The sequence below is a fragment of the Pyrus communis genome, chromosome 15 (assembly GCF_041283825.1).
Source record: "Pyrus communis isolate YQ-2024b chromosome 15, ASM4128382v1, whole genome shotgun sequence".
Lineage (NCBI taxonomy): Eukaryota > Viridiplantae > Streptophyta > Magnoliopsida > Rosales > Rosaceae > Pyrus > Pyrus communis.
The window spans coordinates 34,974,726-35,001,593 of NC_142579.1; the positions used below are offsets into that span (position 1 = coordinate 34,974,726).

At 38.7% G+C, this 26,868-nt stretch overlaps 5 protein-coding genes across 8 annotated transcripts; 4 read left to right on the forward strand and 1 right to left on the reverse strand.

Annotated features, from left to right (window-relative positions):
• Positions 1-1,552: 1,552 nt before the first annotated feature.
• LOC137739000 (uncharacterized) lies at positions 1,553-2,698 on the forward strand. Its single transcript, XM_068478477.2, has one exon. The coding sequence runs from the start codon at positions 1,662-1,664 to the stop codon at positions 2,340-2,342; it is 681 nt and encodes a 226-aa protein (XP_068334578.2). The 5' UTR covers positions 1,553-1,661; the 3' UTR covers positions 2,343-2,698.
• A 4,061-nt stretch (positions 2,699-6,759) lies between these two features.
• On the reverse strand, positions 6,760-9,354 carry LOC137716211 (mitochondrial inner membrane protease ATP23). 2 transcript variants are annotated; one of them, XM_068455637.2, is made up of 6 exons: positions 8,870-9,347; positions 8,604-8,746; positions 8,266-8,387; positions 7,800-7,937; positions 7,603-7,686; positions 6,760-7,192 (listed from the first exon to the last, which is right to left on the reverse strand). In XM_068455637.2, exons 2-6 carry the CDS (start codon positions 8,710-8,712, stop codon positions 7,058-7,060), a joined length of 588 nt encoding a protein of 195 aa, XP_068311738.2. In that variant the 5' UTR covers positions 8,713-8,746; positions 8,870-9,347; the 3' UTR covers positions 6,760-7,057. The 2 variants fall into 2 exon arrangements, with proteins under 2 accessions (XP_068311738.2, XP_068311730.2); XM_068455629.2 differs by having other exon boundaries at positions 8,604-9,354.
• A 2,290-nt stretch (positions 9,355-11,644) lies between these two features.
• Positions 11,645-14,998, forward strand: LOC137743164 (calcium uptake protein, mitochondrial). The gene is made up of 7 exons (XM_068483060.2): positions 11,645-12,128; positions 12,232-12,299; positions 12,835-13,058; positions 13,143-13,226; positions 13,326-13,539; positions 14,009-14,305; positions 14,412-14,998. The coding sequence occupies exons 1-7, from the start codon at positions 11,765-11,767 to the stop codon at positions 14,577-14,579; spliced, it is 1,419 nt and encodes a 472-aa protein (XP_068339161.2). The 5' UTR covers positions 11,645-11,764; the 3' UTR covers positions 14,580-14,998.
• Positions 14,999-15,933: 935 nt separating this feature from the next.
• Positions 15,934-20,994, forward strand: LOC148690914 (protein PHOX1-like). 3 transcript variants are annotated; one of them, XM_088685940.1, is made up of 4 exons: positions 15,934-16,294; positions 16,565-18,584; positions 18,668-18,908; positions 20,630-20,994. In XM_088685940.1, the coding sequence occupies exons 2-3, from the start codon at positions 16,574-16,576 to the stop codon at positions 18,814-18,816; spliced, it is 2,160 nt and encodes a 719-aa protein (XP_088542066.1). In that variant the 5' UTR covers positions 15,934-16,294; positions 16,565-16,573; the 3' UTR covers positions 18,817-18,908; positions 20,630-20,994. The 3 variants fall into 3 exon arrangements, with proteins under 3 accessions (XP_088542066.1, XP_088542068.1, XP_088542067.1); XM_088685942.1 differs by having other exon boundaries at positions 16,025-16,294; positions 18,668-19,429; positions 20,507-20,994; XM_088685941.1 differs by having other exon boundaries at positions 16,064-16,298.
• Positions 20,995-21,807: 813 nt separating this feature from the next.
• Positions 21,808-24,837, forward strand: LOC137739110 (uncharacterized). The gene is made up of 8 exons (XM_068478606.2): positions 21,808-22,016; positions 22,230-22,314; positions 22,441-22,509; positions 22,703-22,815; positions 23,051-23,162; positions 23,264-23,407; positions 23,886-24,060; positions 24,553-24,837. The coding sequence occupies exons 1-8, from the start codon at positions 21,965-21,967 to the stop codon at positions 24,676-24,678; spliced, it is 876 nt and encodes a 291-aa protein (XP_068334707.1). The 5' UTR covers positions 21,808-21,964; the 3' UTR covers positions 24,679-24,837.
• The last annotated feature ends 2,031 nt before the right edge of the window (positions 24,838-26,868 follow it).

Genomic DNA, 26,868 nt, shown 5'->3' on the forward strand with positions numbered 1-26,868 from the left:
CTAAGAATTCAATATGTTGAAATTGGACTTCTTCTAGCGGGTGTAACCGTTTTTGTAACCGAGATTATGGACTTCATATCCGTAAAACAACCGTTATTTAATTATTGAATTTAACCAATCAAATGAGAATCAAAGAAAATAATTGAATCATATGATATTGTAAGCCTATGGATGTTCAACTAGTATGAAAAGTATTGTTTGAATAAATTAACAACAACTCGGTCATAAAAAATTGAACAATACTTTGGTCTCACACCACAAGTTTGGCCCAATTTTCATAGTTTTGAATTTGATCAAACTCCTAAATTATTATAATCATTTTTTTTAACAAACGATATTATTTATACTATAAAGAAAATGATGAACTGAGCCTCACAATGAGCTAGGAATATTTTGGTTCAAACTCACGTAATTTACTCATTCTTTAGATACATATTAGCATGTGGTTTGACATTCATAAACATTAGTTTATATATTTTTTTTGTATTTATCTCCCTTCACGTCCAAATTCTCTCTAGTGTATGTCTTAATTCACCAGATATATAAGGGGAAGAGTATGATTTTTTTTTCTCCTAATCTTCCAACTTTTCTATTTGAACGATCACGGTTAAACCTATAAAAGAATTCTTAACTTTGTTTTTTTTTTTTTCTTTCTTGATTCTTCGAGTGAATACGAAGATTTGCATTTTTCCTAGACAAAGATAAGAACAATAAAAATTAAGGATTAAAAGTGATTAAGAATTCCACTAATTTGAGCAACCAAGTGCCCACTCGCCTAAAAAAAATTAAATTCAACGTAAAAGAACCAACTCCATTATTAGTACCCTGAATCCTGCCCCATTTTTAGAATCCGGAACCTTTTTGTGAGGATTTCGAAGATTTAATAATCATATTCGTTCATCGTATATTGTACGATTAGAAATTATTTTAAATATTTTGATTTAAAATTAAATACAAACAGTATCTAACAGAAAACTGATCATACAATATCTAATAAACCGACATAATTTACGAATCTCTAAGATCCTCAACAAAAAAAATCTGAAGAGAATCCCGTTGGCTATTTTTTGCCTCCATACCAAAATTCCTAAAAAATAAATAAACAACCCAACCTACCAGTCAACTTATTTTAAAAAGGTTAAACAATATAACTGTATAAATTTTTATTAATAAAATAGTGAAAAAGCAATAAACTAGGGACCTAGGAGAGTAAAGCCCAAAAGTGTGGGGTTAGTTAAGGGATTACACGCCGAACAAGCCAATGGCAATACGTAATTAAGAGAAAATTACTGGGCCTCTCGTACTTTCAAACGCAAGCGTTTCCATTGAGTTTATACGTGGCCTGCTCTGGAGTGGCCCCGGCAGAAGCTGAACAAGCGGCTCCAACTTTCGTCCTCTTCGGCCACTCCCCCATCACTCCAGCCGTTGGATAAGATTCCCATTGTCAGAAAACCCACCAATCCTGTAAACCGGGATTCCCAAATAACCCCCAGATATCCTTCTAATTACCACCCGCCCTCCCCCTTCCTGATCTATAAAACCGGCACTTGAGACTCGATAGGTTTGCCAAATCCAATGCCCTAGGGGCCTTTAGGTAAAAAAGACTCTCTCTCTCGTTTCTCTCTCCTCTCATCACTTACTTTCTCTCTCTACTCTCTCCAATGGCGACCGCATCTTATTCATCGAGAGCGAGAACCCGGTCCAATGGAAGCGGACCGGTCCTCCGCTCGCTCTCACCTTCTGGGAGGTTCTACACGGCTTCCAATGGCGCGATCTCGTCATCCGCATCAGGTTTCGCTTCTTCGACAAGCTCCAGCTTCTCGTCTCCGGCCTCCGCCTTCTTCCAACACCACCAGGAAAACCACTACTACAATCAGCAGATCCACAACCACCATCACCACCGATCGGCGTCTCCGACGCGTGTCAATCTCTACACCTCCTCCTCACCGTCTCCGTCCGTCCGGTTCTCCATCGACCACCGATCCATCTCTCCCAACCATCATTCGAACCGATCCATCGCCGTTTCGAAGAAAACCGGACCGATTTCGATGCCAAAGAAGACCTGTATGTGCTCCCCGACGTCGCATCCGGGATCATTTCGCTGCAGCCTCCACAAGAACCAGGGCGGGAGTCAAAACACCGGATCTTTCCCGTCGAACAGGTTGAATATGCGCAGATCCGCTATGACGAACTCGCTGGTTCGAATCGGTGGAGTCGAAGGCGAGTGGGTGAAGCGAGCCTTGACCGCCCTGATTCGGCCTTGCGCTCACCAGCAGCGGCGGAGAGCTGGGTTTCAGCCGCGGCCGAGCCGGCTCTCCGTCATGTCCACCGCCCAGGACTAGAGGCGAGTTACGATTCACATCGATCTCTCTGATTTTTGTTTTACAGAGTGACAGAACAGACACAGGTTGGTTATTTTCGGCCATTTCTCTCTTTTTCCCCTTTGAACCCGGCAAGTCGAACTCGGAGCGCACAGTGATCCGATCCGACCAGATACATCCGATGGCCCAGATGAGTCGCCTCAACCAACTCGGACGAGTTATGAAGCGGCGGCGCCGAGTCAAGCCTGCGAGTTTTGCACTTTTGGGGATGCACGGAACGGAACCGGCGTCAAGTGAAGAAACCCTATGAAAGAGAAACTCCATATTTGTAATGAATTGCTATGGAAAATTGGAAGCACAGTTGTTGGAGTATCTAATCTAATCCCACAATTAATCCCCCTAATTAAAATCTGATTAAGGACTAATTAACTAGCAGTTCAAACATTAGTGACACGGCAGTTGAGTTCAATCCATTTGTGTTTGCAGCGTTTGGGGTGTACCGTTATGTTTGCCGTCTCTCGTCCGTCACCGTTCCGTTCAGTGCGTTCGCGTTGTCCGTTACGTGCGTTCCGTCCGTTCAGTCCGTCGTATTGGTATACCAGGTTGCGTTTGGTTCCGTTGAAGGTATATTCTTTTGAATTATTTGATTATTTATTCGTTAATTTATTTTTCTAATTATTTACTCGTTAATTTATTTTCTCTGACTTTTGTTCCTTGTAGCTTTCGTGGTTCGTTGCCAGGTGTGAAGGTATTGGCTGATAATGTTCGTGGGAGATAACTTAAAAAAATTTATTACTTAAAAATTTGAACATGACTTTTGGAACTGAATATTGGAGTTGGCGCCTCCAATTTGACGAACTGAACCTTCTTGGGAACTGAATATATTATTATGACCAAATAAGTTAAAAGAAATAAAATTGAGGTAAAAATAGAAAATGATTGGATTTAAGGAATGAAAAATAAAAGTTTAATGTTAACATGAAAACACCAAGGAAGCCGTTATTCAGACTTGAAACATTATTTAAATTTCAAAACACGAAGGTTATTGAGACGAAGAATGATGTTACTAATGTGCTTTTATAAAAAATGAAAAATAGGTATAAAAAAAAGCAGAGTTCAAAAAAGTGTTTGATAAACATTTAAAAACAGTTTATTTTCACAGTTTTGAGTGAAAAAAATTTGAAACACAGCAATACCAAATCAGTTCTGAAACTTAAAATATTATTTAGAAAAATGCAATGTATTATCTTTTGAATTGTGGGATTAAGATCGAATGGTAGGTTAGATTATAATTATTTTGGACCGTCGCGTTTAAGAGAAGGGGAGTAAAAGCCAAAGAGCGTGACCTGGTCCCCATTTATATTCCTTAACGTTTAATCTGGCGCCAGGCGTGATAGGTGCCGTGATGGGGAAAATTAAAAAAAAAAAAATAATAATAATAAAAATAAAAGGACCAATAACAAAAGGAAGGGAAAAAAAAGAAGGAAAAAGCTAGATGGAATTGAGTTGGAGCCTGTAGGTGGTGGACCAGAAATTTGTAGATGGAAAGCTGACGGAGCTTTGGAGATGCTTGGAGAAGCATCTACAAAGTTCAAACTTTAATTCGAGGTGGTTGTTGTGAGGTACATTGTTCTTTGTTTCTTTGTTACGTATTTACATAGAATTGCTTGATGTGCAAGTGGCATCCACGATCCAACGTCCTTGAAGAACAAGGAAAGGAAGGATAATGATATGTTTTCTTGCATCGAACGCATGCGGGCTCACTCTCTTGATGTCTAGGTTTGAGGTGGATGTGTGCTGACGCTTTGAATCATTGCTCATTGGATTGCACGCTTCCAAAATTGTCTACACCGTTAAATAAACATAATTTCGTTTATAAATACGAGAGTATTTTTAAATTTCATCGAGCGCAAGATGTAAGAGACTTGCAGTTCAACTAATCAAAATCATTTTCTAGCATCTAAATTCTGAGTTTGATTTCACTCTTCTTGATATGTTTTACACTACTAAAAGAAAGAAAGAAAGAAAGGAAAAAAAAAAAACTCCTAGTTCAATATTCTACCAATCAACTGTAAAATAACACACAAAATTTACATGTTGTCCCACTTATTCTTTCTGCACTTGTTGAGAAGAAAGCGAAGTAATATATTAATTTTTTTTTTCTTTTCATAAATATATATATATATATTTTTTGAAAAAACAAGGTGAAATAATAAAAATTAAATTTGAATGATGGTCGACATATAATCTTTCAAATTTTCCATGCATTTCTAGTTTGAGGTGCCATTAGAGACTGTCTCTCAAATGGTGTCCAATATATGTATATTTTGAGTAAAATGAAGCAACACGATCGCAAATGTCCCATAAACGAAAGGTTCTTGTTTGATTTTCAATTATACTTCTTCTAAGAAAAGTTGAGAGAGGATCATCGCCGGATCTTCTTTGTGAGGATTCTCGTCAAATCTTCTTTGTGAGTGTGGATGCAAATTCTTCCTCCTTTATCTTGGACAAAATTGCATCTACAAAACAAATAACACCTTAGGTTAAGGCCAAGAGCCTCATGTGCCCATGATGAATTGGGGAGGGGAGCTTTGGCCGAAGAACCTCCGATGCCAAAGTTAGAATTTTGAAGGAAAAATGTTTAGAGAATTTAGAGAATTTAGCAAGAGAATTGGCATTGAGTTTTGGAGAGAATGAGGTAGTACTTATAGGGGTGTGGCCGGCCCCTTTAGGAGGAGGAGGAGGACTGGTCACTTGGTTGGTATTTTGGGTGAGGTTCATGATTTGTAGCTAATTAGGAATAATTGAATAATAAATCAATTAATTAGTTAATTAATAGAATAAATTCCTAATTGATTAGCTAATTAATATAATAAAAGAGAAATGATTTGGGAGTTACCTTGTGTAGAGGATTTGATGAGGATGGATGAAACATGTTTTGAATTATTACCTATTTTGGGCACTTTTGACTTGGTTGAGGGATGATTGCCCACTGCTCGCGCGTAGGAATCCCGGTGTGCCTCGAGGGTAATTTTGTCCTTTTATCCAAAAATCCATGTGTCGTCTTGTGATTATTTTTGGCTCCACAAATTCCCCCACACCTGTTGGGCTGCTCGCAGGAAAGGGCAGTAGGTGTTGAGATATCTAGCCTTAATGCAAATTCTCAAGTGGACTTGGAATTAGATTCTTCTAGGAAAGGGAAATAAATCACCTCCAAAGCCTATTTAAGTTTGCCTTAAGTAGGGGATTAAATCAACTTCAGAGGGCAATTATTTATCCCTACAAGAAAGAGAGAAAACTAGAGGATATTTGTTCCCCCTCTCCTAGCATTCTTCTTTGCTTGCCCGTGCAAAAAACCATCTTCCATTGATTGCTTTGTCTTCTTTGCGCCGCATCAATGTAAGAAAACTTAATTCTCCTTATCTTCTTCTTGGGTGATGTTGCCGCGGGGCAGCCGTTGGGGTGATGTGGCACGTCGGCTGGTCGTGGCATGGGCTGCTTGCCGAAAATAAGGACACTGCTTGAGTTTGATTTCTCAGCTGCTGTAGATGAGCAGTCGAATAAGTGAACTGTTGAGTGCAAAGTGGTTGTTGCCCCATGACTATTCACTGCCTAGTTGGTTTTCAAGCATTCGATCTTTTGAGCTATGTGGCCTTCTTGCACTGGAAAGCTTACCCAGATGGGTGTCGAGGAATTAGTTTACCTATAGCACTGGAGAACAATTGGTTTACCTTCTCGCACTAGAGAGTTTACCCATATGGGTGTCGAGGAATTAATTTACCCTCTTGCACTGGAGAGCTATTAGTTTACCCTCTCACACTGGAGAGCTATTAGTTTACCCTTTCGCACTGGAGAGCTATTAATTTACCCTTTCACATTGAAGAGCTATTAGTTTACCCTCCCGCACTAGAGAGCTTGGAAGTCGCTCAGGTGACACTAAATCACCGTCCTCTCCATCTTCTTCACCTAAGTCTGCACCATCATCAACGACCCAATCGGCGCCAGCCGGTTCACATCATCCAAGAGTGACTCATCAGCTTCCGGAAAGAAGTCCACCAGTCCAGCTGCATCCCCCAAGTCTGCGACTAGTCCCTCTCCTTCGCCCTCCAGCTTCAAGAAGCCCATCAAGGCTCGAACACCCCAAGCCTCGGCCAAGGCTCCCTCTAAATCTAATTAGAATCAAAATCCAGAAAGAAAAAGGGATATCCATGTGATCACCATATGGTCCGAGATCCCGAACTGTGAGTAATAGCCTCTAACATTATGGGGTCTGCAGAATAGGCTCATCTAGTTATTACTTAGTAGAACCAATAAATTACATGGTCGTTTTGTTGGCCTGACCATACACGTAAAAAAACTGCAGGGATCGTTTTTGATGAACATTGTATTTTTCTGATAGAAACTCTCTTCTACAAAGCCCAACACGTAGTTCGTCAAATTTGAAGGAAAAATAAACACGATAAGTTGGCGTTATTTTGAAATGTAAGCACAAAAAACAACTGTTATCGGTGTACAATTTGTATGACAAATCTGATACAGTAAACTTTCCTCATACAGCCATGTAAAGGAAGAAAATGATTTTTTAATTGAATATATCTTATGCAACCAAAAAAATAATAATAAGGGAACAACCCTGTTTCTCTTAATGGGCAGTCTCCGGCAATGCCAAATTAAAATTTTGAAAAACATGGAGTTGACAGTTGGGTTGCGATCAGGCAAATACCTAGTACTGTTTCTTAAGGAGCTCTGTCAAAGGGCTGGGTATCATTGTAACAAACATCCCAAACAGCTTCCATGGCGTCCTTTGCAGCTGCTTCTGAGCAATGCGGATTACAAATGACTGATTTCATAACTCTTCGTCTCACACAATCCTGCAAATGTCAAATCAAGAATCCAATGAAAAGATACAGTTAGCCTACAAACAATAAACTAGAGCATATGATAATACTTAAGGCAAATGAAGAACAGCTAAGAATATGGGAGATTTTCTCCATCTCCAGTTTATTTCAACCAATTACCACGATTCATTAAAACCCCTATTTTTTACTTGACAGTGAGACAATCAAAGAACAAGAGAAATCAAATGACTTTGCATTCGGTATAAATCCAAACTTTGTTATATATGAAAAGGGCTGTTTCCCCCTTCCTACAACCGTAGGTCTTTGGCATTCATCTTTCCAAATCAAATTAAGGTAAAAGACTAGTTCGCTTTGTATGCAAAGCAAGTATCCAGAAGAGTATATCTTTAATTTTTATTTAAATTGAAGCCAAAATAACTCACTTGTTCATGACCTCGAATCTTTACAAAACCCCGCAACAATTCCCTTTTATAGTGGCAGTCACCACTTAGATGGGCAGCACGAATCTGTTCCAGAATGACGGTATGTAAATACTTGTGAAAAAAATAAATAAACTTGAGGTTTGAAGATTACACTGTCCAGTACAAGAAAAAGATTCAGTTGCTATATCAACGCACACCTCACTGCAAGCATGATGAGCACAATTAGCCCAGTCCAAGTTTTTAGCACGACAATCGTCAAAAGCGTGAATTAACTCGTGTATCACTACTTGGTTGACATCGTCTTGCATTGTCATGTGGTTACTACACACCAGTATCTTGTACAAATGCAGACATAGAGAACAGATAAATATATCAGATTCAGAACAAGCTCATCCCGCAAACATTTACTATTCCGAACTGTAACAGAATTCTTCTACAAAGAATCAATTGACCGAGATAACTGAATGGCAAGAAACTATGTTCCGCCACTCAGTTCACTCGAAGATTGAAACTTTCAAAACACAATGTTCATTCGAAGTAGTAATGTGCAGATTCTATTGCATTTGCTAAATTCCAATTGCAAAATGAAGTTTGCTGAAATCTGTAATCAGAGCTTTTCAAGTAAACAAATAGAAACGAAGAGAAATAGCGATTGAATTGTACCCCTTCGCCGCGAATATAACCGCCAGCAATCTGCTTATTGCAATTAATGGCCTTGATGAACCTGTCCCCAATCCCACACCCAGACTGCTCCAAATGCTTCAACAGAAATTTCACCATCGGAGCTGTCGAAGAGGAAACAGATCAAATCAAATTCAATAACCGACATATCAAATCGAATTCAATAACCGACAGAGACAGCATGTTTGGTTGCAGATAACAAACGGAAATCAAAGATAAACCCTAGAAGACCTAAAACCCTAAACCCTGAGCAGACATTAGAATTCATGAAATTAATTTGTTTGAAGGAAAATAAAAGGCGAAGGAAAGTAGGAGCGTACTCCGGAGGCTCCTCTGGATCATGGTTTGGCATTCCTCCAACTTCTTGCCGCCGTTGACGGCGGAGGAGAAGCTTGTGGATCCGGGTTCCGGTCCGGGTTCGGCCGCCATTGATTGTGTGAATTGAGTTTAAAATTGTTTCTATCTGGCAGAGGAGCAAAGGGAAGGTGTTAGTCGGGTCATCCGGTTTGGATTTGAATAAAAGGTTTGGGTCCTGGGCTTGTGGGTTTATCTGGCCCACGTTCACCGCGTTACACATTGCGCTCACCAGCAGCGGCGGAGAGCTGGGATTCAGCCACGGCCGAGCTGGCTCTCCGTCATGTCCACCGCCCATGACTAGCGGCGAGTTACGATTCACATCGATTTCTTTGATTTTTGTTTTACAGAGTGACACAACAGACACATGTTGGTTATTTTCGGCCATTTCTCTCTTTTTCCGATCTTGGAACCCGGCGCGTTGAACTCGGAGCCGCACATCGCGGCGGCAACTAATCTGATCCGATCAGATCCTTCCGATGGCCCAGATGAGTCGCCTCAACCAACTCGGACGAGTTATGAAGCTAGCAGTTCAATCCATTAGTGACACGGCAGTTGAGTTGAATCCATATGTGTTTGCCGCGTTTGGGGTGTTCCGTTATGTTTGCCGTCTCCGTCCGTCACCGTTCCGTTCAGTGCGTTGTTCTCCTCGTGTGCGTCCGTTCAGTCCGTCGTTTGGCTTACGGGGTTGCGTTTGTTTCCGTTCAAGCCGTATTCTTTTGAAATATTTGATTATTTATTCGTTAGTTTATTTTGAGAAGTGTTATTGGCATTCTAAAAATCTCATTCTACATTGTTTATAAGTGTATTTTTCTTTCTAAATATATAAAATTTGAAGTGTATAATGAGAATTTTGAAGTGTTAATAACAATTCCCTTTTATTTTTTTCTAATTATTCTTTGTTAATTTATTTTTTTCTAACTTTTGTTCCTTTTAGCTTTCGTGGTTTAGTGCAGGTGTGAAGGTATTGACTAATAATTTTCGTGGGAGTTTAGTTACTACAAATAAAAAAATAAAAAAATTTGTGGGACTTTTGAAAATTTTGAAAAATAACACTTATAGAACTGAATTTTGGAATCAAACCTGAAAGATTCATAGAGATATTTCAGCTTCTTTTAACCATTATTGTGCGATTCATGAGCTAAAAAAATAAAACTCAGAACGTGCCGTGAAAAATACGAACCTAAAATTCATTATCGACTACGAATCATGGTTAAGCTGGATGGAATTGAGTTAGTGGACCATAAATTGTATGATGGAAAGCTGACCGACATTTGTAAAAGCATCTCCGAAGTTCGGACTTTAATTTGAGTTGGTTGTTGGGAGGTCCATGTCCACTATTCTTTCTTTCCTTGTTCTATATTTACAGCGAATTGCTTGTGTGTGTGCAGAAGAACAAGGAAATGAAGGATAATAATATGTTTTATTTTTTTCATCAACGCATGCGGGGTCACTCTCTTGAGGTCTAAAATTTGAGGTGGACGTGTACCTCACCCCACGCTAAATATATGGGCTTTAAGTTCACGAAAATTGTCGAAATCGTTAGAACAACATAATTTTGTTTATAAATATGAGATAATTTATAAGTTTGCATGGACTGTGAAATGTAAGAGACTTGTAGTTCGATTAGTCAAAATTATGTTTTGACATTCGATGTTTTGAGTTCAGTTTCACTCTTCTTGATATGTAGAAAAAGGAAAAACAACATCCTACTTAATATTCTATCAATCAACTATACATTAGTTTTTTTCTTTTCATTAAAATATATATATATATATATATATATATATATATATATATATATACACACGCACTTGAATAAAACGAGATAAAATAGTGGAAATTAAATTGACATAAACACGACACGTAGTTAGCGTGGTTTTTTACTTAATCATCCTATGAAGTCAGAAAGAATCTATAATAACGTACACACACTATGTGTGAAAGATAATATGATAAGAGATGACTGAGAATAGAAATAAATGGAACTAGGGAGGAAAAAATAGTGTTGGACCAAACTAATCCATTCTAATTGAGGGTTGGGAATAATATTTGAACACCAAATTGGTATATCTTATTTTTGTATGGCAAAAGAAATGATGCATCTTATTTTTGTGAGGTACATGTTTTCGATTCTCCAAGAGATTTTGGAGTTGCCACCCATATCAATGCAGAACATCAGGTAACAATAAACTATGCTTTGCCTCTATGCTTTTTTGAAGAACTGCCTCTATGCTTTGCCAAGTATGGGGTTCGAACCCATTACGCTCGTAAGCACATGACCTTTAGCTTTGTAATATTTTGCACATAACAGTATATATATTATATATACATGAAAACAAATATTTTGGGCTAGCAAAATACGAGAACAGTGCGCATTGACACCACTTGCATACAATTTGAGCCGGTTTTGGACGCTAGTAATATTTAAGCTGTTTTATGATCATCAAAAATATATTATTGTTGACGATTATATTTCAATATTTAGTTTTCTCAAATATCTCAAAAGAATTAAATTTAATCATAGTAAACTTATAAGTTGTTAATTCACTCACTCAGTACCTATCGAACGTTTCCTATATATACCAAAAGGTCATTCCATAGTGAGGTGATAAAATCATGATTCACGTTAAACTGAACTATTTACATACAAATCTCATGATCGTTAATAGAAGAGTTTATCATTTTACGTCTAATTTTCTAAATTTGGGCTATTCACCAAAAAAGAAAAAAAAAAACAAATGAAATGGTTTGAAAACTTCGAGTTTTAATGATAAGGACAAAATAAAGGGTAAAGTGAATAGTAACAGGATTGACTTTTAGGGTAAAAATGTGATTTTTCGTTAAATTGAACAATATAAAGAGCTTTTCGTTAAAGTTCAAAAAAAAAAAAAAATGGGAACATATTTGGGCCATGTTCAATCATTTTTGGGCCTTTACAGGCCCATAATATATTCACCGACCCAACATACAAACCATGTGCGCGCGCTCCCGCCCTCGGTTTTTTTTCTTTTTTGTACAAATCCGACGGCCCAGATTCCCTTATCATCATTTCCTTCTCCAACTTTCACAACGTCGTCGTCTCCATCCTTCCCTATCTCTGCAACATTTTGCGCAAAATTTTCCCATGTCCCGCTTACGATCCCTAATTCGATCCACACCGTCCATCCACAAACGCCTCCTGGTCCGCCACCTGTCCGCCTCACCACAACCGTCTTCGCCTCTCTCTCTGATCGCCGCGTCGAACTTCGAGTCAAACCCTCCCCAAAACCCCTTCCATGGCTCGTTCCTCAAATGGATATCGGGCTTCGCGGTGGGCTCGGGAGTAGGTCTTCTGTACTGGTCTTCCCCTGATTCCAATTTATTCAAAACGTCATCGTTCGCTGACTGGTCGACGGCGGAGTCGGGACTGGCCGTGGAGGATCGGCCGTCACGGTCCTTTTTACGGAAGTTGTCTTTGCCGGAAATTGGCCCTGGCTTTCTCTTCGGAGGCAAGTGAAGTGGCTTCTGATTACTTTGAACATTTCAATTTTTTTTGTTTGTTTGTTTGTTTTTTTAATTTTTTGATTTAATTTTGTTAATTGGGTCTTGCAGATGCTTATAGGAGAAAAATTTTCTTCAACTACGAGAAGCGCATGAGGTTGTGGAGTCCGCCGGAGAAGGTACTCACCATATTAATAAGATACGAGAACATAATTAATTTCAGATTATCTGTTAACTCATTGTTTATATAGTCTAATTTGGAATTTTTATCATTGCATATTAAGCCTAGGAAATAATTGATGACATCGAAAGGAGTTTCGAGAACTTGGTGAAAACAAAAATAGAAGTTTAGTTGACAATGCCCGACGGCATAGATGTCACGATTCCTAAACACATTCCTCTAATACTGAATTCGACGCACGCTAGTTGTTTCTGTCCATTGTATGTTAGATATCGTCTACTGTTAAGTATTGTACCTTTTCATGTTGTTTTACTAATTGTTGTTTAGGCTGTACGATGGCCATCTTAATTATTGTCACTTTTAGTTTTATTTATCGAGTACGTGCATCTATCCGTCTCTCCGTTTTTTTATATCTGTTCTCCTTCTCCTTGGAACAATTATGCGCTTGAAAACTCGAGTTAAACTTTTCTTAAGGAGAATTATCTAATGATATAACTTCCTGTTGACCGATGGCTCTGTTGTTTTACATGAAGGTTTTTGAGTACTTTGCATCCTCTAGTACTGCAGATGGAGAGTTACTTATGACACCGGGAGATCTTATGAGGGCAATTGTGCCCGTCTTCCCTCCATCTGAGTCCAACCTTGTTAGAGATGGATATTTGAAAGGGGAAAGGAATCCTGGTGATTTGCGCTGTTCTCCTTCTGAATTTTTCATGCTTTTTGATGTAAACAATGACGGGCATATTTCTTTTAAAGAGTGAGTTCTACTTTTACGGGTTATGGCTCATGAAGTAAGCGGATGTTGGATCTTTTCCCCCTCTAACAATGTTCTTTGTCACAGGTATATTTTCTTTGTAACACTACTCAGCATCCCAGAATCAAGTTTCTGTGTCGCTTTTAAAATGTTTGACCTCAATGATAGTGGGTTAGTACTCGTACAAATTTCAAGCTAAGTTTCCTAATTGTTCTTCGTTGTTTCCACTATGGTTGTGAATCTGATTTGACTCTTTATATCGATACATAGACAAATTGATAAGGAAGAGTTCAAGAAAGTGATGGGTTTGATGCGAGCCTGCAATAGACAGGGCGCTTACCACAGGGAGGGACTTCGACCTGGGCTAAAAGTCCATGGTTCCGTAGAAGATGGAGGGCTTGTGGAGTACTTTTTTGGCAAAGATGGGAAGGATTCCCTCCAACTTGATAAATTTGTCAAATTTCTGAGAGATTTACAGTATGAAGTAAGTTCCCAATCCTTTTCATTCCCTTGAATTTTAGAATGTTTGATTTATGTTAAATTTTCCTAGATCGCTTTTATTGCATAAAATTGGTATTATACTTTCAGACATGACAGACCTAATATACGTTTTCTGGTGTGCATTTGTTTCCAAATTTGTGTAGAACAATTTACGTAAAGAAAGGGTGGCTTACTGAGTAAATTATGGGGATTAAATAGAAGCACCCAAATTATATTTGTAAGGGCTAATATACATCTAGAAGAATATACATAGAATTCTTCCAGTCTAGGTTTTTTGGTTTGATTTTCAGCCTGACCTTATATTACAACAAGACGAGATTTTCGGAACTTACTTTGTCTTCATACCCATTTGGTTGATGATGCTACCTGCCATGCTTTGATTATGGAACGCTTGGATTGCATTTTTTCCCTCAGAAATTTGTTCTTATTTGCACACTTTGATGCATTTGTAGATGGTGAGGTTGGAGTTTTCCCACTATGACTATAAACTACGAGGAACCATATTGGCAAAGGACTTTGCTTTGTCCATGGTTGCTTCTGCCGATATGAGTCATCTAAGCAATTTGCTTGAACGGGTTGAGGAATTGAGCAATAAACCACATCTTAGAGACGTGCGCATCACATTTGAGGAATTCAAAAATTTTGCCGAGCTTCGTAAACAATTGCAGCCTTTTTCTTTGGCTCTTTTCAGCTATGGCAAAGCCAATGGGATGCTAACACGAGAGGATTTCCAACGTGCTGCTTCTCATGTATGATGCTGATATTTGTTTATTTCTTTGATCTCCATAGCAACAGATTGTGGTATCCAAATTGTTTATCGTAATAATGTTGATTGAATGATGTGTACAATATCAGGTTTGTGGCGTATCTCTCACTGATAACGTGGTGGAAATCGTCTTCCAATTGTTTGATTTCAACCAAGATGGAAATTTAAGCTTGGATGAGTTTGTTAGAGTTTTACAGCAGCGGGGAAGGGACATTGCTCAACCCGTGGAGACGGGAATCATGATTCATGACTCTTAAACCTGGCTACTTGGACCTGTCGGTTGACGTTAGGATGATACCGGTTTGATAGTTCAAGGGGGCTCAGTCCTCTCGTAAATTCGTAAAGCTTAACCTGTAAGTTGCTAAGATTAAATTGTAGCTCTAACGGCAACTACAGTCAACTGTTGTAGTGCTCCTTTGATAGAAACTTGTGTCTCACATGTACACACCTCTATCTCTCTAATCACGTGCCAAGAGAAATAAAGAGAGGAGGAGCATACAACATGTGATGCGTAAGTTATTTCCGAAACTCTGGCCTACGTTTAATGTAAAAGTCTGAAGTTCCATTATGTGGAATGCGTATTTAGAGGAAATGCTTTGTTATGTTTCTAGCTATTCCACAAAAGAAACTGAAAAGATGTGAATCATTGTTACGATTCACAGATTGCTTCTGTTAATGTCGTCTTGTTTCTTTTTTTAATAAGCTATGAACGTTGTGTTTCGTTTAAACCAATTATTACACCCCGTGGAATCAGAGTGATTCATAAACTGAACTCATGTTGGAAAATGTGGAGAAATTTTTGCGTCCGGCAGTCCGGACCTCATAAGCCATGCGGCAGGCTCACAAAAACAGCGGGACGGTCTGTATTTGGTCCGGGTAACCCCAGGTTGGTCCCGGTCGGGTGAGTCTGATGCCCTCTACCGGCTGCCGCACACAAGAACCCCTCCTACATGTGAGCTGCCAATACGTGTAGGTCAACATTGCCATCGTTATTACCTGCATTATTCGAGCATCCCCACTGATATATATGCCAGCACCATCACACCAGGCGCCAGCTTATCTCAATCATCACTGCACTTCACATCCCACATAATATTTGTAATAGCAAATCTACCAAACACACAATCATCATGAGGATGACATCTGCTACGAAAACAAGGACAACCGTGTGTTGCAGTTAGTCGCACACGTGCTCGTGAATGATTTCTCGCTATTGATCTATAGTGGATTCTGCACAATGGTCGAGATTCATCCGTGCCTATGCCACTGAACGCATATCACTGTCCATCAAGACAATGCTACAAACCAATAAAGTTAGAAAATTGTTGTAGGAATAAAAAGAAAATTGTGGATTTAGACGTTTTACTTACTTGAATTTACTGATTTAGTAACGACTTTATACATAAATGACGTAAAAATGGTTGATGTTGTTTAAAACAATAATCACTCGAGTGCTTGGATTGCTGATCATCCGAACAATTGTTCCTAAAATAATTGACGTTGTGTACGCAATCATAAATTGGATCGTTTCTCTATTTGTTGCTGCAATTAGGATGTTCGATACTCGATAGTAGCGTTTAGCATATACAAACAAAAGGTTTTTCTTAGATATGGCGCGGAAAAAACCAAAAAACAAGTGGTGGCGGGGCAAACGAAATACGGCGGTTAATGACACGCGCGCTCCTGGACGGTGGGAACGACCATGCCACTTTGGAAGGTTGACCTGGCCACTTTGGAACGTGGACTTTGCTTGGGGAAACCCTAGGGAGAGGGAAATTCCCTTTCCAGGGGGGAATGATGCGTCGTTCCATTTGCATTTTCTTGTGCAGCCACCGATATCCACTCTGTTTCTCTCCCAACAATTCCAATACCCCAGTCATTAAAATTCAATCAAATTCTGATTTGGGTTTTTCTTTCTCTCTGGATTAGCATCCACCAATTGCTGGTTCGGAGCTCTTAGAACAGCAACCAGGTTAGTGAGAAAATTTTTCCCTATTTTTTGTGGTTAATTTCTGGAATTAAAATTTGGGGTCTCGGTGTTTAATCTCTGGAATTTTGATTGAAAATTTGTGTGTACAAATTACTTTAGCTTCAATTTTTGGGTAATTTTATTTTTTTGTCTGTTAATTTGTTACAGTTGTTTTTGGTCATCATCATGCATGAATTTGAATTGGGTTTTAGCAGATACAATTGATTGATTTTTGTATGTTCCTTGGTTTTTTGGGTGTGTGAATTGTTATAGGAATATCAAATGGGAAAGCCAATTGGGAAGAAGAAAGATCATGAGGTTCAAAAGCCAGGGAATGCTGGCAGTAAGCACAGCAAGTCCTCGGATCGAAACTCAAAAGCCTTTGATGAAGATACTGCAATCTTCATCAACATGTCCTATGAACTCAAAGAAGAAGGTAACAAGCTCTATCAGAAGCACGATCACGAAGGTGCGATGTTGAAGTATGAAAAAGCCCTCAAACTCCTTCCACATAATCATTTTGAAGTTGCTCATCTGCATAGCAGCATGGCAGCATGCTATATACAAATGGGTATTGGGGAATATCCTCGAGCTATCAACGAATGTAATTTAGCATTAGAGGTATCGCCGAAGTACAGTAAAGCACTGTTAAAAAGAGCATATTGTTATGAGGCTTTGAATAGGTTGGATTTGGCATTGAGAGATGTTAATGCTGTGCTGAGTATGGAACCGAATAATCTAAGTGCGTTGGAGATTTTGGCGAGTGTGAAGAGGGTGATGAATGAAAAGGGTATTGTTTATGATGAGAAAGAGATTGGTATTGCTAATGTACAGAAGCCTGCTGCTGCTCGTTTTCGTAAGGTGGTGAAAGAGAAGTTGAAGAAGAAGGGTAAGAAAGTTGAGCAGAAGATGGAGGATAAGGTCGTTGTGGAAGAGAAGGTGAGTGCTGATAAGGATAAAGAAGTGGTTACAAACACTGTTGAGGAAGATAAAGTGGTTACGAAGCACGTTGAGGAAGAGAAACTGGTTACAAAACATGTGGAGGAAGAAAAAGTAGTTGCAAGGCCAGTGAAGCTGGTGTTTGGAGAGGATATAAGGTGGGCACAACTGCCAGCGAATTGTAGCATGGGGTTGGCAAGGGAGATAGTTAGGGATCGATTTCCTGGATTGAAGGGTGTTCTTGTTAAGTATAGAGATCAAGAGGGTGATTTGGTTACAATCACTACCACCGATGAGTTGAGGATAGCTGAATCTTCCTGTGATATGCAGGGCTCACTTAGATTATTCATATCAGAAGTCAGTCCTGATCAAGAACCAATTTATGAGGGATTGAGTGATGGAGAGGTAAGTACGGAAGACAAAAAACCAAGTAATGTTGTAGAGAATGGGGATACTGAAAACGATAGAGTAGTGGAAAAAAGGTCTACTTCTGTTGAGGACTGGGTTATCCAGTTTGCACGATTGTTCAAGAACCATGTTGGGTTCGATTCTGATTCGTATTTGGATCTTCATGAGCTTGGTGTGAAGCTATACTCAGAGGCAATGGAGGACACTGTAACACTTGAGGATGCTCAAGAACTTTTTGACATTGCTGCAGATAAGTTCCAAGAAATGGCGGCTTTGGCATTGTTTAATTGGGGAAATGTCCACATGTCTAGGGCAAGGAAACGAGTTTCCTTTCCTGAAAATGCTTCAAGGGAAACCATTACTGAACTGATCAAGGCTGGCTATGACTGGGCAAAGAAAGAGTATAAGAAGGCAGAGGGTAGGTACGAAGAGGCTGTGAAAATAAAACCCGACTTTTATGAAGGTTATCTTGCTCTGGGGCAACAACAGTTTGACCAAGCAAAGCTTTGTTGGTACTATGCTATTGGAAGCAAGAATGAGCTAGAAACAGAGCCTTCTTCGGAGGTGCTTCAGCTTTATAACAAGGCTGAGGACAGCATGGACAGGGGCATGCTGATGTGGGAGGAGATGGAAGAGCGGCGTCTAAATGGACTGTCCAAAGAAGAAAAATATAACACCCAATTGCAGAAATTGGGTTTGGATGGCCTAATTCAAGAGGTATCTGCTGATGAAGCTGCAGAGCATGCTGCAAATATGAAGTCACAGACATACCTCTTGTGGGGAACCTTGCTGTATGAGCGTTCCGTTGTGGAATATAAGTTAGGGCTACCTACTTGGGAGGAATGTTTAGAAGTTTCTGTTGAAAAGTTTGAACTTTGTGGAGCTTCTCCAACAGATATTGCCGTGGTGATAAAGAACCACTGTTCCAATGAAACTGCATTGGAAGGTAAGTACCGCATGTTAATGCAAATTTTTTTCGGCTTTTAGAATTTAGAGCTGTTCGAATTTGGGACCTTCATTCAAATGCAGGTTTAGGGTTCAAAATTGATGAGATAATACAGGCATGGAATGAAATGTATGATGCTAAAAGGTGGCAATTTGGTGTTCCCTCTTTCCGGCTTGAGCCATTGTTGCGTCGGCAAGTTCCAAAACTTCATTCTATCTTGGAGCATGCTTGAAATTTTTGTTTATAGTTGGTATCCTTTCGAGGCTTTGCACAAATGCCTCAGGTTGCCTCAGTTCAACTTTTGCAGATTGCGTGGTTGCACAGGTAACTTGTCCTTTCGAATTAAAGCATGTCAAAATTGTCTTTGTTACACCTAAAATATTGATTTGATTACAGTTTGAATAGCTGAATTCTGATGGGATTGATATGGATTTTAGAGAGTGCAAAATATGTTGAAAAGCCATTCTTTAACCAAAGACATGTTTTTAACCTGACACATAAAACTTAAATGCAGTCGTTGTGGTCTGGCTTGTCAAGTACTTTAGGGCATGTTTGATAACTTCTCGTTATTAGTTTTAGTTTTCATTTTTGTGTTAGAGAGAGATTGGAATACATAGGAATGACATGTATAGCGAAATATGCAAATGGAAACTTAAAACCAAAAGGCTTTTAAGTTTTAGCTTTCAAGATATTGTTTTGTTCATTCATCTTATGTCTTCCCCTTTCTCTCACTACCTTTTACATCTCTCCATTTTCCCATATACTTTCCTGACATCTCAAGCACGAAAAGTGAAAACTAATAACGAAATGGTTATCAAAAGGGCTCTTAGTTTACCAATCATTAAGCAATGTTTTAAAAAACTAGCCTCGGGGCGCGCCTTTGAGGCTGGGCGCTAAGGCTAACGCCTCTGTTTTGCTGGAGTGGGCGAAAGGCTTCGCCGGAGACGCCGAGGTGGCGGAGGCGCGCCTCAAGGCGTCCCAGGCGCCTTGTCTGCCCTTTTTCTTTTAAAAAAAAAAAAAAAACGCTGTTTGGGTAAGGGTTTTTAGTCCAGATTCCACTTTTAATCCACATTCCACCATACCTTCGATCCTCTGCCTTCTTCACCCACTTCTCCCGTGCGCCAGAACACACAGCCGCCGTCATCACCCTGCCACCGTCACCCCAGTGCCGTCAGCAAGCCCACAAATCCCCAATTTTAAAGGTTAGGGTTTCTGAAATTCTAAAAAAAGTTAGGGATTTGATTTTTTTGATTTTTTTGATTTTTTTTTAAACTGGTGTGAACTGTGGAGCATTCTGGGATAGGGCTGGGTGAGAGATAAATCTGGAGCAGTGGACTGGGGAAGCTTTTCTGGAGTAGGAAATAAATCTGGGCGATAAGCTTTTCTGGGGAAAGCAGAAAAACAGAGAGGAGGGAGGAGGCTAAAGGCTCAAGGGGATGGGAGAAGGATACCAATTTAATGTGGGTTTGATGTTGGAATGTGGGACCCGAGTCGGGACTCGTGTTTTTTTTTTTTTTTTTTGTCAAAGAGTCAGGACTTGTTTGGAAAGTTGTCCAATGAGGGAGAGGAGATGAAACTGACAAATGAGGTTGCCTATTTAATGGAAAATGGGATATAGGTCTTTTCGTTTTAGATTTATAGTAAGGTTTCCAATTTTAAACGAATTTGGATGGTATTATCTTTGAATAATGAATTTAGATGATATTATCTTTTGAATGACTATGGATTTGAATGATAAAATTGAGAATGAATGTTTATTTTACATAGTATTATTTTTTATACAATTATATGTATAATATATAAATCATATATATAAAAAAAAATTTAATCCTATAAGGCTTTGCCTCACGCCTCACGCCTAGGCCGGGCTTCGCCTCCGACGCCTCGCCCACACCTCACGTTTTTAATACATTGTCATTAAGTGATTGTTTTTTATTATAATTTTATAATTCTTCAAATCTTCATGGTCGGTGCAAAATCACACGAGTATGACTGGATTGAATGAAACATAATCTCTCTAGTTTCTTTTCTTTTGGTGATTGCAGGTCTTTTTCTTTTCTGTCAGTGGACTGTTCGTTCATCTTCTTGTTTGCTACGGGAGCAAACAGAAAGTTTGCATAGTTTTTGAATTCGAGTGAGGGTGATCGGGTCACAAAGTCATCGATCTCATTTGTTTCGTTTGTTGTAAGAGTCGTTAAGAGTAATTTTCCACAGATTGGGGTATAGGGTATATGATTGTTTGGATTTGTTGGTTCAAAGAATAAGCAAAGTGGGAAGTTGGTAGCATAATTTTGCTTGTTACTCACTCAGCCTGCTCGGCCAGATTTGTCGTTTGTAAGTTGCAATTCTTGTAAACTTTGTAAGCTTTTGTGATTGTTATAAAATAGCAGTGAAAGATTTTATTCCTTTACCTTTACAAGAGATACGGAGATTTTTACTATGCTTCGGTCTATGACATGCACCAGAGGAACGAGAGGCTTGACGTGTGGCCAAGGATTCCCGTGTATCGTAATCTCTTGTGCATACTAGAAAAACCATGCTTAGTATCAGTCTACTTGAGGAATTATCTACAGGAAAACAACTTTGGTAGCCGGCATCGTACCTCGGCTTACACAATCACGTGATAAGAAATATAGATTAGAAATTTTTGTTCCTAATTTGATTGTGCCTCTTGTGAACTGTATCTCTCTCTCTTATAACGTGCTCAGTGGTGTAACGATTTAGTCGCTTAAAAAGTTTTACTCCAAATTCTAGGAACAATTAGAATAACATGGTAATATAACATGGCTTAGAACGTCTTAAGTTTTGAAATTTTGGTTCGAGCAATAACTATTATTTCCGACATATTAATTTAAACTACGAAGAGCATGGTTAGAACTTGAACATACAAGAACAACTTCAGAATGACTTAAAAGTGCTTTTAAAATGACTAAAAGAGCTTTTAGATAATATTTTTAAGTGTCAAAAGTACTAGCAAACACTTTTTTAAGAATTCACTTGTATTTTAACTACAATTTATTTCATAAACATTTCACAAAAATTACTTTTTATCTACTTTAAAAACACTTTAAAACAAACTTTAACATCATAATATTTCGATTTAATAATACACCGTCTTATACTAGAAAGAAACTTCCAAGTGCTACGAAGACGGAAGTAAGACGGAACGTCACGGAAGTACTCGTTTCAGTAACAACACGTCACCCCACCCACTCCAAAGTCCAACTTCCAAAAGCCGTCTCCTCCCATAAGAAAGGTAACTTGTAGAAGCATCATCTCAGATTCTGATTTCTGTCCGTCTCTCTCACTCTCGGACTCTCAGTTTTACCTTCATTCGTTGCACCTGATTAGGGTTTCGTTTATTCTCCCAAATTCCATCCATGGAGAAAGTCCGAAGAGCATCGCACGCCGGTTCTTGGTACACCGACAATCGTCAGTCTCTCTCTCTCTCTCTCACTTTCTGAGAAAATAACACCCCTCTGTTTGATTTTTTTGGCCTCCTTGAATACAAGAAGCCGAATTAGTGATTTGGGTCGGCAGTAAAACTAAAAAGTCATCAGATTTGGAGCTTTTGAGAAAATTAATTCATCCGATCAATTTGTGTGAAAAAAATCAGTTTTTAATCTAAAGGTTTTGATTTTTCAGCTAAGAAGTTATCAGAAGAGATTGAAGGATGGCTGAGAGCATCTGGGCTCAATAAATCTCCTGATGTCCGAGGTGTCATTGCTCCGTGAGTTCATATTTTTGCTGTTTCTGCTTTTTTTTTTTTTTTTTTTTTTTGGTTTAAGCACTAATTAGTTGAAAACTAAAACTTATTTATTTACGTTTATTGTGGTGGGTGGCTCTGGGATTACAGGCATGCAGGGTATTCTTATTCTGGTCGTGCCGCTGCCTATGCATTTGGCAACATTGACCCAACAAACATGTAAGTTGTGTTCTTCTCGGGTTGTCTGTGATTAGTTCTCTCTAATACTGTTTTGATCATGTAGTGTAAAAATATGAGCTGATTATGTTCAGATAATTGTGCGTTGACTCATGATCGAACCTGTAAAGCTTGATTGGTATGGGAAATTAGCTGTCTTCGAATTGTTAGATTACTGACTAACTTGCCTTTTCAGTAAGCGGGTGTTCCTGCTCGGTCCATCTCACCACCATTACACTCCAAAGTGTGCTCTTTCTACGGCCACGGTTTACAAGACCCCCATTGGGGACCTACCTATTGATTTGGAAGGTACTGTGATTCTTGTTTACACCTTTAGCAGTGAATGCAGCAGCATGACCTGATCGCAAAATGTAGGGATCATGTCTATTGTTTGTGCCCATTTCTCTGTTTCCCATTTTAACCAACACCTACGTATTAATAACATAACAATGAAAATATCACATGTTTCATTTACAGGAATTTACTACTTTCCTGTTAGTTTTTGTGATGGTTTTCTAAAATTCAGTTTGTTTTCACTTGTCAGTGATTGAGGAGCTTAAAGCTTCTGGAAAATTTGATCTGATGGATATTCGCGTCGATGAGGCTGAACATAGCATGGAAATGCACTTGCCTTATCTTGCTAAGGTGTTTGAGGGGTATGTTTATTCGCTATAGTTTTATTTATTGTTCTCATATAGCAGAGTTCTATTTTATAATCCTCTTTGGCGTGGCTGACTTTTTGACGATACTGATGCAGGCACCAAGTTAAAGTTGTACCCATATTGGTTGGTGCTCTTAAAGCTGAAAGTGAAGCCATGTATGGACAGTTCCTTGCGAAATATGTGGATGATCCACAAAACTTCTTCTCTGTGTCATCAGATTTTTGTCATTGGGGGTCTCGGTATGTTCCACTCATGGTTCTATATAGGAACGAGTATTGGCATTGTTAGCTAAATTGACTGCCACTTTTGTCCAAGATGTCAGTGCATATCTACACTCATGCATGCAGACATGCATCTTCTGCAATATGCATTAAACACCTCTCTCTCTGTCTCTGTCTCTCTCTCTCACACACACTCACACCCCGGCGCGTGAGCAAGCAGACTTGCATTCACAAACACAACTTTTTGTTACAGTAGGACAGTTAGGGAGACTTTTAGAGCTTATATTTTGTTTTGTCTTTGTTCTAAGGAAAATAAAGAAGTGCTTGGTTTCAATTTAAATGTTTCTTCATGGATGCTATGTCATGGTATCCTTAGTTTTGTTACATGATATTTGATTGTTTTACTAATTTTCTTCTCTTGCCATGCTTTGTGCACATATAATTGAAGCCAGACTGTTACTTGTTTACCGTGCCTAATCTTGTTATTCTCTCTCAGGTTCAATTACATGCACTATGACAAGAAACATGGGGCCATACACAAATCTATTGAGGCTTTGGACAGGATGGGAATGGAAATAATAGAAACTGGAAATCCAGATGCGTTCAAACAGTATCTTTCGGAGTTTGATAACACCATTTGCGGGCGCCACCCAATTAGTGTTTTTCTACATGTAAGTGCCTCAAGTATTCCCTCTAATGTCTGAAGAGGAACAAGTTCAAATAGATTCCCTCAAATTTGGCAAAGGACATTAACCAATACAAGAATATGGCACCCCAAATGAAACAGGGTAAAACCTGTTTTAGGATTATATTGCTGTTTTCAGCTTGAAAAGCTATGCCTATCATGAAAAAGTACCAGTGTCGTTCCTGTTTCGTTGACCCTTATACCATTTTGTCTGGGGACAAATAAAAGGTATGCTAGGAACTCGGTAATCAAATTGTACAGTACTGTAACGAAAGCAACCTAAAGATATCCCCGTTATGTTTAGCACTTACCTATTCGATATTGACACGCTGAAGTCACCAAAATCATGTTGAGAGGGAAAATGTTAGGGAGATTCCATTTTTTTTCAAGAATTGTGCTTAGTTTTCCTAGACTACAAAATGTTTCTTCATTGATCATTGCTCATAACTTCTTGGACTATATTTCTCAATGTATTCAGATGCTGAGGAATTGCTCAACAAAGATAAAGATCAATTTTCTCCGATACGAGCAGTCAAGTCAGTGCAAAACTACGAGGGACAGCAGCGTAAGTTATGCATCTGCGGCAGCAAAGGTAGATGCTTAAAAGATGTACTATCCTTTAAGACATTCAGCAATTTGATTTTCATCGAATTCATTTTAATGTTCAACTTAAAGTAAATATGCATTCACGAACAATCATCGGGTTTGCGTGCCCCTGCATGTAGATTGATACTAATGATGGATTGCCCTCGCTGATTTCTTATATTTAGTATTGGATCGGCTTATGGCTTGGTTATCATCATTTCTCCCAAGGACAAAAACGATACGGTTGAAATGTAGCCAAGGTCATATTGACACCCTCCGACCTCCACTACCTCAGACCAACCATTGTAGATGTGTTAAGATCTCGTTGCTCCAACCAGAAAACGGACAAAACTGGTAAGCCTAACTGATGGTTAACGGTGTTGGTTGAGCAGAAGCCAACCGACGGTGGCTGTTGGGTTGGCAGTTACGGGGTGGGGGTGTGTAGAACCGAACCAAGCCTACTCCTAGTCAGTTTTAAACAAAATCTTGACCTATATCATAAATTTTTCTCCCCAAATTTTACATATCATTCAGATGAGGAAAAATTCGAAAAAGCAAAGGCTTTCAGAAGCTCACTTGAAAGTTCAAGACTCAAGTGACGAGCACAATAACGAATGAGGATCCTCTTTGTGAGGATTCCGGAGATCTTCCAATCATGTTCGTTTATCATACATCGTGCGGTCATAAATCATTGTAAATTTTTTTATTTAAAATTGAATATAAATAGTACGTAATGAAAATTGACTGTACGATGAATGGACGCAATTGGAGGATTCATGAGATCCTCACAAAGAGAATCCGGAGAGGATCCTCATTCTACAATAACAATGTAACTAGTCTCCAGTTTTTAGCTCTACGCAACTTTCACTCTTACATATAAATATACACTTCGTGACCCCTTACAGATAGGAAGTGATTCATCCTTGCCAACTAATCACAAATTGACAGATATATTGAAGTCACGTAGCCAAAACACTATGATTGGTAAGGAAGAAATGATCCTTTTTGAGAAAGGGAAAGAAATGATCCTTAGATATAAAGAGCCAAAGTATTTTTCATATGGAAACGATCTTCGCCCACGCTTTTTCCCTTTTCACACCCTGTTTATTTATGTCCCTGCCCTTGATAAGTTTTTCAATTCAAGGGACACAAATAAATATAGGTGAGTTATGGAAAAAAAAGTGCTTGCAGAGTGAATGCTAGAGAAGTAGGGAAAAAGGAGCAGAAAACATGGGGACTTTAATATTTAGTTTTTTTAATTATTGTTTAATTAAAATTATCCTTATTATATTAATGATCTTCCATTTTGGAGGGGTATTCAATTGCGATTTTAATAAATTTTAAAGGAGTTATAATTTTAAGGAGTTTGATAAGAGTTTTAATAGACTTTTATAGAGACTATGAATTTAGAGTGAATTCACACTCAGATTTTTAGGGTTCTTTAATAAATTCTTTTAAAATTGTAATTGAATATTCTTGAACTTTCATGAATTCATTTAAAATTTTGATTGAATACCCTTAAAATTTTAAACTCTTTTACAATCTTTTGATTTCCAAATCACTCCATCTTCGCAAAAGGTTAAATAGAAAATTAACAAATAAAAGTGTTATTATTCACCTATGACAATTTTTACGGTTGCTCTGAATTGTCGTAAGTTAAATTTGGCATGTAACACTAAACATTGAACCTCTAATATGGCTCACTACAACATTGCCCCAACCGTTCCTTTTCAAAGAGAGTTATCGCATAAATTAGTTAAGAACTCGTCATCCACAAGATTTGAAGCTAAACCCTATTACTAAGTGACATCGAGAGATTTGTATATAGGTTTCTTTCCTACCTTGCCATTCGGTAGGGAGTGAAAATAGTTCTTGCACAACAAATAACTCATGCTTTCATTTGGGAAGTGGGAAACAACTAATTTTTTTTTTCTTTTTTTTGAATAAACGATATTATCTACACTAGCAGAGTGGGAAAGTGAGAAACAACGTCATACCTAGTGATTACGCATGACTATGAACCAATATTCAAAAAGCCTGAAATGCAACTTGTCTGCGCAACAGAGGTGCTAGAGGTGCTCGTCGAATTAATTGCTAAAAAGGGACTAATAATTCATTAATTTCACCAAATGTAAATGTTAGTTCATTACTCTTCCAGTGCCTGCCTCCAGAAAGTCGTGCCAACATAGCTCAAAAATGACGTTCGTTG

Bases quoted from the DNA above. Each gene is read 5' to 3' on its own strand.
- LOC137739000 (XM_068478477.2), top strand. From the start codon at position 1,662: ATGGCGACCGCATCTTATTCATCGAGAGCGAGAACCCGGTCCAATGGA.
- LOC137716211 (XM_068455629.2), bottom strand. From the start codon at position 8,712: ATGGCGGCCGAACCCGGACCGGAACCCGGATCCACAAGCTTCTCCTCC. The intron at 7,687-7,799 runs GTGTGCGTTGAT...ATTCTGGAACAG, and splicing joins CTCATCATGCTTGCAGTGAG to ATTCGTGCTGCCCATCTAAG. The intron at 7,193-7,602 runs GTGAGTTATTTT...TGACATTTGCAG, and splicing joins AGATTCGAGGTCATGAACAA to GATTGTGTGAGACGAAGAGT.
- LOC137743164 (XM_068483060.2), top strand. From the start codon at position 11,765: ATGTCCCGCTTACGATCCCTAATTCGATCCACACCGTCCATCCACAAA. The intron at 12,129-12,231 runs GCAAGTGAAGTG...TGGGTCTTGCAG, and splicing joins CCCTGGCTTTCTCTTCGGAG to ATGCTTATAGGAGAAAAATT. The intron at 13,059-13,142 runs GTGAGTTCTACT...TCTTTGTCACAG, and splicing joins GGGCATATTTCTTTTAAAGA to GTATATTTTCTTTGTAACAC.
- LOC148690914 (XM_088685940.1), top strand. From the start codon at position 16,574: ATGGGAAAGCCAATTGGGAAGAAGAAAGATCATGAGGTTCAAAAGCCA. The intron at 18,585-18,667 runs GTAAGTACCGCA...ATTCAAATGCAG, and splicing joins CAATGAAACTGCATTGGAAG to GTTTAGGGTTCAAAATTGAT.
- LOC137739110 (XM_068478606.2), top strand. From the start codon at position 21,965: ATGGAGAAAGTCCGAAGAGCATCGCACGCCGGTTCTTGGTACACCGAC. The intron at 23,408-23,885 runs GTATGTTCCACT...ATTCTCTCTCAG, and splicing joins TTTTGTCATTGGGGGTCTCG to GTTCAATTACATGCACTATG. The intron at 24,061-24,552 runs GTAAGTGCCTCA...CAATGTATTCAG, and splicing joins CAATTAGTGTTTTTCTACAT to ATGCTGAGGAATTGCTCAAC.